The sequence below is a fragment of the Somniosus microcephalus genome, chromosome 5 (assembly GCF_052327205.1).
Source record: "Somniosus microcephalus isolate GS21.2 chromosome 5, FLI_Smic_1.0, whole genome shotgun sequence".
Classification (NCBI taxonomy): domain Eukaryota; kingdom Metazoa; phylum Chordata; class Chondrichthyes; order Squaliformes; family Somniosidae; genus Somniosus; species Somniosus microcephalus.
This window is the reverse complement of record NC_140991.1, coordinates 117,632,178-117,648,229: the sequence shown is the minus strand read 5'-3', so window position 1 is coordinate 117,648,229 and position 16,052 is coordinate 117,632,178. Positions and strand designations below refer to the sequence as shown.

Sequence of the window (16,052 nt, the reverse complement as noted above, 5' to 3'; positions counted from 1 at the left end):
GTTGGGGCCCCAGCACCGATCCTTGTGGCACCCCACTAGTTACCGTTTGCCAACCAGAAAATGACCCATTTATCCTGACTCTCTGCTTTCTGTTAGTTAGCCAATTCTCTATCCAGGCTAAGATGTTACCCCGAACTCCGTGAGCTCTTATCTTATGCAGTAACCTTTTATGTGGCACCTTATCGAATGCCTTCTGGAAATCCAAATACACCACATCCACTGGCTCACCCTTGTCCACCCTGCTTGTTACATCCTTAAAGAACTCCAGCAAATTTGTTAAAACATGATTTCCCTTTCCTAAAACCATGCTGACTCTGTTTGACTGCAGTATGTTTTTCTAAATGCCCTGCTACTGCTTCCTTAATGAAGGACTCCAGCATTTTCCCAATGACAGATGTTAGGCTAACTGGTCTATAGTTTTCTGATTTCTGTCTCCCACCTTTCTTAAATAGGGGTGTTACATTAACAGTTTTCCAATCCGCTGGGACCTCTCCAGAGTCCAGGGAATTTTGGTATATTGCAATCAATGCATCCACTATCTCTGCAGCCACTTCTTTTAAGACCCTGGAATGCAGGCCATCTGGTCCAGGGGACCTGTCGCCTTTTAGTTCCATTATTTTACTGAGTACTATTTCCTTAGTAATAGTGATTGTCTTTAGTTCCCCTCTCCCTGTGGCCCCTTGATTATCCATTATTGGGATGTTGTTAGTGTCTTCTACAGTGAAGACAGATGCAAAATATTTGTTCAGATTCTCTGCCAGTTCCCCGTTCCCCATTATTAATTCCCCAATCGTATCCTCTAAGAGACCAACGTTTACTTTAGCAAACCTCTTCCTTTTTATATACCTGTAGAAGCTCTTACTATCTGTTTTAATGTTTCTTGCCAGCTTACTCTCATAATTCATCTTCTCGCTCTTTATTATATTTTTAGTCATCCTTTGCTGGTTTTAAAAAATGTCCCAATCCTCTGATCTCCCACTAATCTTGGCAACATTGTATGCCTTCATTTTCAATTTGATACCATCCTTTACTTCCTTAGTTAGCCACGGATGGTGCTCCGTTCTCTTAAAATCTTTCTTTCTCACTGGAATATATTTTTGTTGAGAGTTATCAAATATCTCCTTAAATGTCTGCCACTGCATTTCAACTTTCTTACCCTTTAATTTGTTTTTCCAGTCTACTTTTGCCAGTTCTGCCCTCATGCCATTGTAATTGCTTTTGTTTAAGATCAGGACACTGGTTTGGGATACAACTTTCTCACCCTCCAACTGAATTTGAAATTCAACCATGCTACGATCACTCTTTCCTAGAGAATCCTTTTCTATGAGATCATTTATTAATTCTGTCTCATTTCATAGTACCAGATCCAAGATAGCCTGCTCCCTGGTTGGTTCCATTACATCCTGTTCTAGGAAACCATCCCGGATACACTCTATGAACTCCTCCTCTAGGCTACCATGGCCAATTTGATTTGTCCAATCAATATGGAGATTAAAATCCCCCATGATTATTACCATACCTTTTTTACAGGCCTCCATTATTTGTTGATTTATACTCTGTCCAACAGCATTGCTACTGTTCAGGGGCCTGTAGACTACGCCCATCAGAGACTTTGTCCCCTTATTATTTTTTATCTCCACCCAAACCGATTCTACATCTTGATCTTCTGAACTAATATCACTTCTCACCACTGCACTGATCCCATCTTTTACCAACAAAGCCACCCCACCTCCCTTTCCTTCCTTTCTATCCTTCCGAATATTCAGTTCCCAGCCCTGGTCGCCTTGCAACCACGTCTCTGTAATTGCGATCAGATCATACCTATTTGTATCTATTTGTGCCGTCAACTTATTTATCTTGTTAGGAATGCTGTGTGCATTTAGATATAGAGCTTTTAACTTTGTCTTTTTACCATTTTTCCTTGTTTTGGCCTTTTTTTCTATTACACTCTTATTTTTAAACATTCTGTCCCTTCCTGTCACACTCTGGTTATTATTTCCCCCATGTCTAGCCTGCTCTATTGCTTTCTCATTTCTCATTGACTTTTCATTTTCCCGCTCACCTGGATCCAAAGTTTGCAGATGATACAAAGATGGGAGGGAAAGTAGTGAGTGAGGAGGACATAAAAAACCTGCAAGGGGACATAGACAGGCTAAGTAAGTGGGCAGAGATTTGGCAGATGGAATACAATACGGGAAAGTGTGAGGTTATGCACTTTGGCAGGAAAAATCATAGAGCAAGTTATTACCTTAATGGCAAGAAACTGGAAAGTACTGAAGTACAAAGGGATCTGGGGGTCCTGGTGCATGAAACTCAAAAAGTTAGTATGCAGGTGCAGCAAGTGATCAAGAAGGCCAATGGAATGTTGGCTTTTATTGCTAGGTGGATAGAATATAAAAACAGGGAGGTATTGCTGCAGTTGTACAAGGTATTGGTGAGACCGCACCTGGAATACTACATACAGTTTTGGTGTCCATACTTAAGAGAAGACATACTTGCTCTCGAGTCAGTACAAAGAAGGTTCACTCGGTTAATTCTGGGGATGAGGGGGTGGACATATGATGAGAGGTTGAGTAGATTGGGACTCTACTCATTGGAGTTCAGAAGAATGAGAGGCGATCTTATTGAAACATATAAGATTGTGAAGGGGCTTGATCGGGTGGATGCGGTGAGGATGTTCCCAATGATGGGTGAAACTAGAACTAGGGGGCATAATCTTAGAATAAGGGGCTGCTCTTTCAAAACTGAGATGAGGAGAAACTTCTTCACTCAGAGGGTGGTAGGTTTGTGGAATTTGCTGCCCCAGATTGCTGTGGAAGCTACATCATTAAATAAATTAAAAACAGAAATAGATAGTTTCCTAGAAGTAAAGGGAATTAAGGGTTACGGAGAGGGCAGGAAATTGGACATGAGTCTAGGTTCGGAATGGTCATGGCCCTGTGGGTAGTGGAGTGGGCCCAGGGGCTGTGTAGCCTGGTTCTGCTCCTACTTCTTGTGTTCTAATTCTGTGTTAGATTTCAGGAGATGGTTTTATTCCTGTTCCTGGCTGGGGTGAAGATCGCCTTTACAGAAGGTAAGTACTGTAGAAAATATAGGGACAGAGTGATCTCCTGGACGAGTTGCAATCGCCTAGATGGGTCGGAGAGGAATTTCCCAGATTTTTTCTCCCAAATTGGCCATTGTTTTTTTTAATTTGGTTTTTCGCCTCTCCCGGGAGATCACATGGGTTCGGGTGGGATGGAGAGTGATAGTAGATTTGAGGTTAGGATCAGACCAGCCATGACCTTATTGAATGGTGGAGCAGGCTCGAGGGGCCGATTGGCCTACTCCTGTTCCTATTTCTTATGTTCTTATGTTCTATCCTCCCCCCCTCTATTTAGTTTAAAGCCCTCTCTACAGCCCTAGTTATTCGATTCGCCAGGACTCTAGCCCCAGCATGGTTCAAGTGAAGCCCGTCCAAACGGAACAGCTCCCTCTTATCCCAGTACTGGTGCCAGTGCCCCACAAGTCGAAACCCATTTCTCCCACACCAGTCTTTGAGCCACTCGTTCATTTCTCTGATCTTACCCTATGCAAATTCGCTCGTGGCTCAGGTAGTAATCCAGAGATTATTACCTTTGTGGTTCTGCTTTTTAATTTAGCCCCTAGCTGCTCATACTCTCTCAGCAGAACCTCTTTCTTTGTGACAACTGGACTTCCCCCTCCCACTCCAAGTTTCTCTCCAGCCCAGAGGAGATATCCTTAACCCTGGAACAGGGCAGGCAACACAGCCTTCAGGACTCACGCGCTCTGCTGCGGAGAACAGTATCTATCCGCCTCACTATACTATCCCCAATCACTACAACATTTATTTTTGCTCCCCCCACTTGAATGGCTCCCTGTACCATCGTGCTGTGGTCAGATTGCTCATCCTCCCTGCAGTCCCTGGCCTCGTCCACACAGGGAGCAAGAATCTCGTAGCTGTTGGACAAGGCCAAGGGCTGAGGCTCCTCCATCACTACCTCCTGGATCCCAATACCTGCCTCACTTGTAGTCACACCCTCCTGTCCCTAACCATGGGCCAAATTGGAAGTAATTATTCTAGTGGGTGTGACTGCCCCCTGGAACATAGTGTCCAGGTAACGCTCCCCCTCCCTAATGTGTCACAGTGTCTGAAGCTCAGACTCCAGCTCATCAACTCTGAGCCGAAGTTCCTCGAGCAGCCAACATTTGCTGCAGATGTGGTCGTCCTGGACCTCACTGGTGTCCACCAGCTCCCACATGCAACAACAACAACAACACATTGCCTGGTCTCCCATCTCAATTAATTAATTCGTTTTAAAATTTGGAACACTTATATCTTTTAATCTACACCAAGGCACTTAAATTTAGATGCTCAAGTTTGGAAAAAAAGCGACAAATAGAGAAATACTCACCAACCAATCACTTACCTGCTTTCTGGTGACATCACACTTCGATCACTTTTTACTTCTTTACACTCACCGGACCTTTGTACCTCAGTGTGCTCCCGCTGCTTTTGAACTCTCCTGGGTTTTGTCGCTCTCGCTCTGCTCCCGCTGCTTTTGAACTCTCCCGGGTTTTGGCGCTCTCGCTCTGCTCCCGCTGCTTTTGAACTCTCCCGGGTTTTGGCACTCTCGCTCTGCTCCCGCTGCTTTTGAACTCTCCCGGGAATAGCATATATAGCGTGTAAACCATAATGCCATGGGGAGATTGGATGTAGGGCATCATCTGTTTTAAATTTAGTTGAACCCACTTTTTCCAAAGTTATTTTGTGTAATTGAGTTGCTGATGTCACATTCAAACCACATTACTTTATTGCAGCTGGTCAACTAATCCCTAATTAATTCTTAGTAATCGTTGTTGTACTTACACATCAGATGTTGAACAGTTTAGCTCCTGAAGTCACATTTTTTCTTTCGTGCCCTGGCATAATCACAACAAAGATTATTATCTTAAGCTTTTGTTGCACCAGAACATGATCAGGTGCTGTGCTGAGATTAGATTGTAATGCAATTTTCACCTATGCCACACATCAAAGTGGCCATCTCTTATTTTGCTTTACTGAGAAGGAAAAGCGATAGAAAAACAGCTGTGAGCTTGAAGAATCATCAGCTTCTTCCTGCTCCCCCGCACACATAACTAGTTTTAAAAGTTGTACAATTTAAATAATATAGAAAATATGTTAAAAATAATCTGATTGCTAATTAAGATATATTCTCATTATGAGTAATAAAATATATAATTTCATGAACTCTCATGCTTCGATGTGGGTTTTATAGGGTCCTTTTCTGGAGGAGGATTGAGCAGTTCAGGAACAATTTCAGGATTGCCAGTTCCAGGTAGCCTAAAATCTTATTACTTCCTAACGACTGATATCATTATGTGCTTCTCTGCCTGGTATTAAATGGATTTTAAGCACTAATTTATCACAGGTGTTCATGTATTCTGGACTTCATTTGTAGCCTTTTTCAATCATTTTGGCTTGTCAGACCTATTTTTTAACATTTCTGATCTAGTTGCTCGATGAAACACTTCGTGCTTGTATCGTCATTCAGCTGTTGCAAAAATAGGGTTTTGACTATCTTCATATTCAAACTAAGTGACATTCATGACAATTGAAATCAAATGTTTATGTATATATGCATACTTCCTGTTTTGTCCCCCTTAACTATTTCCTCCTATTGTATTATTTGTGTCACACCCGGCTGTCACATTTCTACCTTACTTGTATACTTATCTATCTTTTATACTTGCCTTCTGTTTTGATTATGTAGTTCATCATTCGGTTGGTTTTGTTGCTTGCTTGCTGCTCTGCATTAGCAGGACATATAGAGCATTCAGTCTACTAAGACCTCTAGGTCTCTTTCAACTTCAACCGTAGTTAGTTCACCATCATTCATGAAGTATGTATGTTACCCATTATTCCTTCTTGTGTGCAATACTTTATACTTATCTGCATTAAATTTCATCTGCCATTGTTTGGTCCATTCGCATATTTTGTTTAGCTCATTGTGTAGTTTCTGGACTTCCTACTTTGATGTCACTGCCTTTCTTAGTTTTGTATCATTTGCAAATGTAACCAATTTGTATTGAGTTCCAGAATCCAAGTCGTTGATGCAAATTATAAACATTAGTCACCCCAACACTGAGCCCGAGTACACCCCACTCGGTCCTTCTCCCTATCTTGACATTACCTCTCTGACCTGTGCCTGCTGTTTTCTATCCTTCAGCCAGTTTCTCATCTATAGCCAAGTTTGTGTTGACTCTTCTTCATGCTGACAATTGCTGATTAAGTCACCCATGCGCCCCCTTTTTAAAGGGGCACAACAAATAAAAACTGTAAATTAACATAAATTTGAAAGAAACCTTAACAAATCAAATTAAAACGTTGTTCCCATGGGCGGTTATGCGCTCCAGTCCCTCCGGTGTCCCTCGGTCGCGGAAGGCCTCGAGCGTGCCGGTGGACACCGCGTGCTCCATCTCCAGCTAAGTTTGTGCTGAATCCTCACAGCTTTGAGCTTAATTGGTAATCTTTCATGTGTGAGACTGCTGTTTACAAGGTTGTTGCTGTACAGACAGTCCTCAAGTTTACTCCTGATCGATTTTATTATTTAATATAGAAATACGTAAGACTAATGGGTCTGTAGTTGCCTGTATCTGTTTTGTCACCCTTTTTGAATATGGGCATCACGTTAGCCTGTTTCCAGTCTATTGGTGTATCCCAAGGGCCCATTGACTTCCTTATAATTGTCAGTGTGTCCCACATTTCTCTGAACACTAGGACAAATGACATCGAAGCCTGGGGATTTATTTCTTTTGATCCCTTTCAAGCTTCTCCAGCTTGTCCTCTGTAAACTTATGCTATGATTACAATCTCCCGTCACTGGCAGCAATGCAGCATCTCCATTAGTGGGCAGGTGTTAACTACAGCATGACAAGTTTACAGAATCAATTTCCATTATAAATAATGACAAAGCAATTTATAATGAATAAAATTGACAGTGTGTACAGACATAAGATTTTAATGATATCCTTAGTCAATCTTTCGTGGCATTGCACAAAATAAGACCAAAAATACCTTCTCTTTCTTACCTGTCTACGCTGTCATCTTGTTGCTGTTTCTTTCTCAATCTCTCCTCCTCTGAGTCACATTGTCTCTTCTGTTTCTCTCTACATAATTCTTCTTCTTGCATGTCTCTCTATGCTTTTCTTGTTTTCTTCTTGGATGAGAGGAAGTGGGTGGTAATGATGTGAGATGGCAGGGAAAGGAACCACCAACAGCTGCAGACTGCATTTGGAGTGGAGGCTATAGAGAAAATGTAGTCCTCAGTGGTCCGCCTCCCATACCTTCTCCCTTCTTGTATTACCTTCCGCCTCCTAGCTACATCTTTTACACTTTCACGTTGTCACTACCCATTCCCCTTCCCACCGTACCTTCACTCCCATTGTAACCACCACCTGTGAATTACCCACTCAATCTTTTTATCTTCCCTTTCCTCTTGCTCATTTATCACTCACCTCATCTTTAACCCCCCCATTCGCTCCCCCTAAGGGCCAGAGACCGCTTCACTTTAAACCAATTTCACTCCTCCTTTCCGCTCCTGCCTGACTTCCTATATTTTGCCAAAAGAGGCTGTGTTTGTTTTCAAAATTCGACTTGTTGGGGAAGATTAAGATATATACAACTGAAAACTGACTTGCTGTCGTACACTCTTGCCTCAGTACTTGACTTGTTTTTATGTTCAGCAACTGTCAGCAACAGCACCAATGTCAACATTAGTGGACGTGTCTTTGGAGAAGGTTCTTCTAACACAACAGGGAACTCCACTGATTCTTCAGGTAAGGGATTTCAGGAATAGTATCTCATTTTCCTCTTGGTCAATCTGTATGAACATTGCCTTTCTCAGTTTCAGACTTTAGGTACCTGCTGCATTTTCCAACCAGTTTCTTCCATAATAAGTCCACTTTGCTCTTGTCTATTTTGCAGAAGTTGTTCTCGCCTTGCGTCTAACACTTTTTGATTGAGATGGCCAGCAACTTTGACCTTTTTCCAGTTTAAAAACATTCATTCACAGGTTATTAACCAATTAGCTGCTTCTTTGTACAACATGGAAATATCTCATGAAAGGCCATTGACCTGAAATTTTAACTGTTTCTCTCTCCACAGATGCTGCCTGACCTACCAGCATTTTCTGTTTTTATTACTGAATAGATTTTACATTCAATCTTTTATGTTCCCCTTTGTTTTCACTGGTCATGTAAAATCCCTTCTATTTCTAGCTTTGCAATCATGGATCTCTATCGGAAACTTTATTTGTCTTTTCCCTTTCGAAATCCCGATGGACCAGATGTTTATTTACAACAGCCTTAATGATGCAATGCACTGATCAGAAATAATGGGATAGCAAAATACTGCGGATGCTGGAAATCTGAAATAACAACAGAAAATGCTGGAAACACTCAGCAGGTCAGACAGCATCCGTGGAGAGAGTCAACGAAGGGTCATCGACCTTAAACGTTAACTCTTATTTTTTTCTCTCTCCACGGATGCTGCCTGACCTGGGAGTGTTTCCAGCATTTTCAGAAATAATGGGTATCATTGGAGTCAAATATATAACTGATTGTTATGAACAGCTATAATTGAATAAACATGTGATCTTGGAAGGATACAAACTTCTTTAATGATAGAGATTTGCATATTAGAGGCACAATAACAAATGTAATTAGTCAGTAAAAATTCCCAGACCTAAGCTTTTAACTTACATCGTTATAGGTCTGTAATTATGGACAATTACTGGGGAAAAGTACTGCTAAACCAATAGTAAGCTTACTTTAAATTGTGTAATCAATTACATATTCTCTTTTTGCTCTGAATATATTATATGGTTTCCTCTTTGTGCAGATTATGATACGCATTATAACACAGTAGAAGGAACTTCTGGGTCTGGCGGGAGGCCAGGATTTCAAGGTATGGTCGCAATTTTTGAGTAGAATTGAGTTAGTTTGTCAGTTTCTGATTAATAGATTCTATTTCTACTACACTTCCTACTGCTGTCTCTTGCTGTGCCTCATGCTTCAGATACATGGCTGGATGATCAAGGCTGCAGATTTTTGTCAAGAATCTTACTTTTCTTCCACACCTATGGAATACTCCGTCCCTGGTTGAAAGCTAATAAATCTATCCCAGCAATGTCTAATGAGTTTAAAATATCCCAATAATGTGATTCTTTGGGATGGGAGTCTAAGGGCTCAATTTTGCCAGGCCCGAGGAGGCGGGATTGGAGGCGTGTGAGTTGTTAAAATCACCAAAAATGGCGGGCGGGCCTGATCCTGCCTCCATCCCGCCTATGAGCAATTTTCCCAAATGCGTGTTTTCTGACCCCCTTTCCACCCCGACTCCAAGAGGCGGGATAGGCCTTTAAGGCCCTTAACAACCACTTAATTGCCTCTATAATCCCATTTTGAGAGGCCTTTCCGATTTTTAGACATTCCCCCCATCCTTCACGCCTCCTCTGGAACATGCCAGGTAATGCTGTCGGCCTCACAAGTGGATTGCTTAATCACAGCTGCAGCTCCACCATTACAAAGGCGTTTTCACCAATGATCATTTGCAGGTGGCAGAACTTTGATGTTTCAGGTCTGGGCGAACTTTTAGCAGGCATACTTAGTGTTGTGGAAGTTTGGAGCCTGACACCCATCTCCAATGTGACCTCCTGGGAAACCCCTCTCCCCACCTTGACTAAGCGCTTCCTCAACTAAGGCATATTCCAGAAGCATGGCGAATATTTAATTCCTTTCCTCCTGGACATCAGATTCGGACGCAGACCAGCCACGGCAGCAGCAGAACCATGAGCAACAGCAGCACCAACAGCAGGAGCATCAACAGGAGTGCTAAGCTGCTAGTCACCCACCTGAAAATACACAGGCCAGAAGGCGCCAGCGCGTGACAACATTGCTGCCCGGGATGCAAGGGACGCACTCATCCTGGCAGGATTTGCTTAGCCTGCACAATCAAACACTTTAGTCTCGCTCCTTCTTACCAGAGTATCGACAATGGAGAAGAACCTGCAGAATCCTATCACTCTGACCACCATTCTGATAATCGCAAGGCGCCCTAAGCTCTCAATGTGAAAGTCCCATTTGCGAAATGACACAGGCACAACTTCAACAGTTTGCCATCACAACACTTTATAATACAATCACAATGATGGCTGGTCCAAAAACAAAACAACACAGCATCCAAGTGACTACCCTTGTGACTACTTGTGCTTTATCTTCCTCTTACGCATGTTCCTACGTGGTGCTTCCCCTGTGGCTTCAGCAGATGTGGAGGCCCCTTGCTCACTCTCTTGCTGCTCCTGTCTCGACGCCTCTGGCGGACGTCCTCTGGGGTGGCGAAACTGTGCGGGATCGCCAACAGTCTGCTGCTCCTGCGGCTGTGCAGCGGCTGAGACGCCCATCTCAGTTGGGCTTTGCTGTGGCATGGTCATGTGAGCACTTGGAGAGGAGCCCCCACTTCCTTGTTCTCTGCCACCAGCATCCCTCTCATGGGTAAGCCCTACTTCAGAGCTAGCAAGTGGCTTGACAGCACCTTGCTGCACTGCAGGGGCACCATGATGACCCGTTTCTGCACTGGAAGTCCTACTCCAGAGGACATGCATGAAGGTCTGGTTTGTTTGCTCAATAGCTGACCATCGCTCCTCAAGAGATGTCATTCTATTCTGCACAATGACCATGTTTTCAATACCCTGGTGACTAAGCTCCTCCATGGACGTAGCCATCCTCTCCTCTACCGTAGCTATCCTCTCCCCTATGGCAGCGAGCCTTACCATGGAGGTAGCCATCCTTTCCACGTAGGTTGCCATCCTTTCCGCGGTGATGCATTCTTGCACCAGTGCCTCCACAAAGGCTCTGCTCATGTTCGCGATGGACTCCTCCATTGGCTCCACACTTGCAGCGACCCTGGAGACAACACCTGCCAGAGACTCCTGCACCTGTTCTTGGAGTTCCAGCACCGCTCTCCTTCTGGATGGACCCAGAGGCACAGGGTCGACATGCAGCTGAGCCGAGCTGGCAGAGTCCTGCGCCCTCTGACGAGGACTCTCCACTGCTGTCCCTGTCTCCACCATCTGCTGATGCTCACTTGTGAGCTGTGATACACCAGGTGACAACACTACTCTATCTCGCGAAGGTCCCACCGAGGTGTGAGTGTCTGCGCTGGTGCTGCGTGCGCTGAATTCTGCTGACGCTGTGCCCTCAGAGGTGCAGCTTCCTCTGAGGAGTCTGGAGGCTCAGGTTCTTCCTCCTGGATAGTGGGGACGGGGGCTTTCGATGGTCCTGTTGGGGAGTAAAGGAAAGAGTTAGAGATGTGAGGCCAAGGTTACATGCACATTGAATATTGCAGATGATCGTAAGTCAATCTGTTAGAACATCAGAATCATTATCAGTGACTCATGCTATGTCAATGAGAGAGCTTCCAAACTATTCTGTCACCAGCTTGCTGTGATGCGCCCGTCTGTCCGTCCCCCACTTGGGTATCCTCCTTGATCCCGGCAATTTCCAGGGCCGCCTCCTCCCAGGGGTTGAACTGGGCTACTGAGGGTGGCCCTCCTCCTGTCATGGCTCTTTTCCTCTTATTGTTGGCTCTCTTTTCCTGCAATGAGGAACACAAGTGGAGTTTGAGTGAGAATGAAGGAGTGAGTGTAGAGAATCCATAGCATAGATGCTTAAAGGATACAAAGGACCCTCCCTGTGTGTTGAAAGTTGTTGTTGTCATGGCATCACAGTGATAGGGAGTGTGAGGGCTGCACGGTAGAATAGTTAAGTGAATGTGACCATAGAGAGAGAGGGAATGGGTAAGGGTGCAGGGATGTAAGTGTCAAGTGGGATGTGGAGGAAGAGGTTGGCAAAGCAGAGTGCTGATGAGGAGAGGTGATGGGGATCAGATTGAGGGTGATGGGAAAGTCGTACTCACTTTTCCTGTGCGGAGAAGGTCATGAAACCTCTTCCTGCATTGCAGCCAGGTTCTGCGGCTCAGCGAAATCGAGTTGACCTCCTGGCCCACTTGCAGCCACACAGCGTTTGTCTGCTGGGGTGGCTTTTTTCTCCCTGAGGAAGGGAACAGCACCTCCTTATTACAGCTGGCTCCGTGCACCAGAGCTTGGAGGGAGGGCTCATCAAATCGAGGAGCACACTTTTGCTTGATTGTTGACATTTTTCACAATTCAACTCCTTCATATAAATTGCAGAGCATTTGCAGTCTCCAGAAGAATCAAGGCTGCTTGCAGGCCTTAAATCCAGCAGCATTGATGACGTCATCAGAGGCGACTTTCTGTATGAAAAGACTAATTGGGCCAGTGGTTCCCACATGCAGGAAATCAAGTGCCCAATTAGGGGAAAATCCCACTTTTTCAACACATCACTGAGGAGTCGGGATCCTGACACGATTTCCACCTGACAAGCCCCAGCCCGCCCACACTGACAAAATTCAGCCCTAAGGGTCTGCCAGTGCAGCTATCATATGCCCATCCTTTGTATGTTTTAAACCATCTATTATTGGGCAAGTCTTGTATTTATTGTATTCATCATTTTTTCTTTTTTGGCCTGGAGTGGCATCTGCAGCTTAAATCAGGCACCGACTGGTTTCGGACTTGAACATGTGACTGTTCCACATCAGTCACATTGGCCATTATACTCAGCAGCGCTCTGTCAATTTCAATCCTGTAAAGGCTTCAAGTTTAGGAGATCTTATCTTCTCAGTTCAACTCAAGACTATTGTCCTTGGAGGAGGGGAGATAGGCAGGGTTTGATTGGGGTTGAGGGGTTTTAAAACAACAAGCTTGCCGAAGAAAGTTAGAAACTAAGCCAATGCTTCATGGTTGATGTCGAAAACCCATACCTGAGCCAGGGATATCTGCATGTCAGTGCTGATGATTGATCAGCCAGACTGGCTCACGAACAGAACAGGGAAGTGTAGATCTGTCATTGGGGTCTAGGATTCTTCCCAATAGGCTTCTGATAACCCTGCAGTTCAAAACCCTAATGGGTAACGTGGTGCCAGCTTGACAAGCAACGGGAAGCTTACCACTGATTCGCTCTGTGACGATCTGCAGTTTTAGCTGGTTGAATTCCAGCAGCACCCTTGCACACACTTGAGACCCCCTAAGACCAGGCTCTGCAAACATGCTCCCAAGCTCTCTGGACTTGGGTAAGTGGGTTGTGTCCCCATGTGGGGGACATTGTGTACTCCATAACAGGTAAACCGAAACCTGACAGGAAGATGTGACGTACTGCCAATAAATTCTTGGAAGCACAAACTTGAAACTATTATTTATTACTGAGCATGACCTATTATGTACATTATTTAGAGATTTAAAGAGGTACCATCTTCACAAAGAAACCTTTGACACATTTTTTGTTTCAGTGGAGGGTGGGGGTGGGATCCAGAAGAGCATTGTATTGTTTTTCTTATGATGTTATCACATGCAAGTGACATCATGATGCAGTTTGGTGATCTCAGTTATTGCATTATGCTAAACTTCTTCTTCTTCCTAGGCAGTCCCTCAGAACTGAGGATGACTTGCTTCCACATTAAAAATGAGTTCTCAGGTGACTGATGAGTCCAATGTGGGGCCTACAGTCTCTGTCACAGGTGGGGCAGACGGTGGTTGAAGGGGCAGGTGGGTGGGGTGCTTGGGTTGACGTGCATTCCTTCTGCAGTTTGCGCTTGGCTTCCGCTTGTTCCCGGCGAAGAGACTCGAGGTGTTCGGCGCCTTCCCGGATGCTTCTCCTCCACTTTGTGCGGTCTTGGGCCAGGGATTCCCAGGTGTCGGTGGGGATGTTACACTTTTTCAAGGAGGCTTTGAGGGTGTCCTTGAAGCGTTTCCTCTGCCCATCTGGGGCTCTCTTGCCGTGCCGGAGCTCCGAGTAGAGCGCTTGTTTTGGGAGTCTCGTATCGGGCATGTGGACAATATGACCCGTCCATCGGAGCTGATCGAGTGTGTTCAAAGCTTCGATGCCGGGGATGTTGGCCTGAGCGAGAATACTGATGTTGGTGCGCCTATCCTGCCAATGGATTTGCAGGATCTTGCGGAGGCAGCGTTGGTGGTACCTCTCCAGTGCTTTGAGGTGCCTACTGTACATGGTCCATTATGTTAAACACTTTTTTTGTGAAAACAATGTTTTGCTTGAAAACTCCTTTTTGATTTTTTAAACTATTGTAAACTATTTTGCTGAGTTACAGGAGGTGGTTCCAGTGGGAGTAGTATTGGTACTGGGGCTGGTACAGATACATCTGGAGGATCCAATTTTGGGTCAGAAACGCAAGATGGTGATGATGTACTTCCAGACATGCAGCCTCCACCTGCATCTAGACCCAGTCCCATGATTGAGTGGACTAAAGTAGCCATTAATGATATGAAGTTTGAAACCTACACAACAACAGGTAAATAGACAGTTTGAAAAAAGTAAAGGGATCATTCGTATTAAAGTGCTTTTCCACAAAAATGTGCGAGGGGGTGCGTCCCAATGTAAATGCTGAGATGTGGCCACTGGGAATCTTCGCCACTGACCCTGGTGGACGTTACAGAGTCAGGGAGAGTTCCCTGATTTGTGTGCCGATGGGGGGCATCCACAGCACTCATGACATATCTGGGTGCCTGGCATAGTCTTGATACCGAAAAGAACGGTGGACATGGTCCAGCAAGGATGGCGTGTCTGGCCTTTCCCCTCTCAGAAAGAGAAAATGGCTGGGCCCACAGCCCCCTTTGTGAGAAGGTTACCAAAAGTATTATTTGGAGGTTCAGGCCTTGAACTTAGCCTGGACCCCCAGCTGGGCTCCACTTCTGGCTATGGTCTAACCAGGCATACCACTGCCTACCAGACACCAAGTCTCACTGAGAGCTTGGAGCATGGGATCCCTCAATGTAGGAAGTCCCTGGCCCCATTCCCCATCTGTGCCGAGTGGTGTATTGGGGCTGGTGCTGGCTCTGTCCCAACAGGTGGAATCCCTGACTTAATCCAGGTCCTGGTTTAGTTCCAGCTAGTTTAGCAGATTTCTGCCAGTTACAGTTGAATAGCTGCAGAAAGTCTTTTGACTTTTAACTTTGACTTGAACTCTTCGACTTATTGCAGGTCCCGTGACATGCCTCTTTCTCTGGACCAACTGGTTTGTAACTTTTCAGCTCACATGCTATATGTACTTATCAGTGGTCCTGGCAAATGGCAGTACCCATTTGAGTAAACTAACCTGTGGACTTCAAAGGATTAAACCTATATTGCGGCTGTAGTTTTTGAATATTAGTGGGATGCAATTACTTACCCAAAGAAAAGTGAAGTGAATAACAGGATCTGTTTGTGTACAAGTACAAATCTTAACCCAAACTGTTAATAAGAATTCAGGTACCTGGTTGTTTGGTAAAACAAGCAGTAGTTTGGTTGGAGGGAAAAGTAAACTTCAAGTGTATAGATAATAAGCAGGTAGAAAGGTTGAAATAGGTTAATCAGAATAAGATAGTAAAAGGAATCAAGATGTGGAAAGGAAAAATTGTCAATTCAAACTAAAATTTATGTATATCATTGTAGAGAGTATAAGAAACAAAATTGGGGAACTAAAGTCGTTGATTAAAATAGAAAATAATTCCATAATAGCACAAACTACAATATGGTTGTAGCTGGGGCAGCATCTGAAGTTAAATATACCCAGATATAAATCTTTCAGAAGACATAAGGGAGGAAGAAAGGGCAGTAAGGTAATGGTATTAACTAGAGAAAACATCATCGTCCTGGAGCAGTAGGATGTTAATAGAAAAATGGTCTAAAGAGAATCGCTTTGGATTCAGCTGAGGAATGTCAAGGGATCAGTCACACTAGTGGGGAGTATGTAATATGCTGTTGAGCAGTGGAATGGAAATCAACAATGAAATGTGCAACCCGATTAGAGAGCACCAACAATATCAACAATAGAGTGATAATTATAGCAGATTTTAATTCTCCAAGAATAGGCTGGGATAAGGAGAATGTTTGTGGTGAGAAAAATGAATTTGTTTTGCAGC

General features: G+C 44.3%; 1 protein-coding gene across 1 annotated transcript in view; it reads left to right on the top strand.

Annotated features, from left to right (window-relative positions):
- Positions 1 to 16,052, top strand: part of pkd1l1 (polycystin 1 like 1, transient receptor potential channel interacting) — a 412,439-nt gene that overhangs the window by 201,892 nt on the left and 194,495 nt on the right. The window contains exons 24-27 of the mRNA XM_085989354.1: positions 5,280 to 5,339; positions 7,747 to 7,839; positions 8,903 to 8,968; positions 14,243 to 14,443. Coding sequence (XP_085845480.1) covers positions 5,280 to 5,339; positions 7,747 to 7,839; positions 8,903 to 8,968; positions 14,243 to 14,443 — 420 coding nt within the window. The remainder of the gene's footprint in view (positions 1 to 5,279; positions 5,340 to 7,746; positions 7,840 to 8,902; positions 8,969 to 14,242; positions 14,444 to 16,052) is intronic.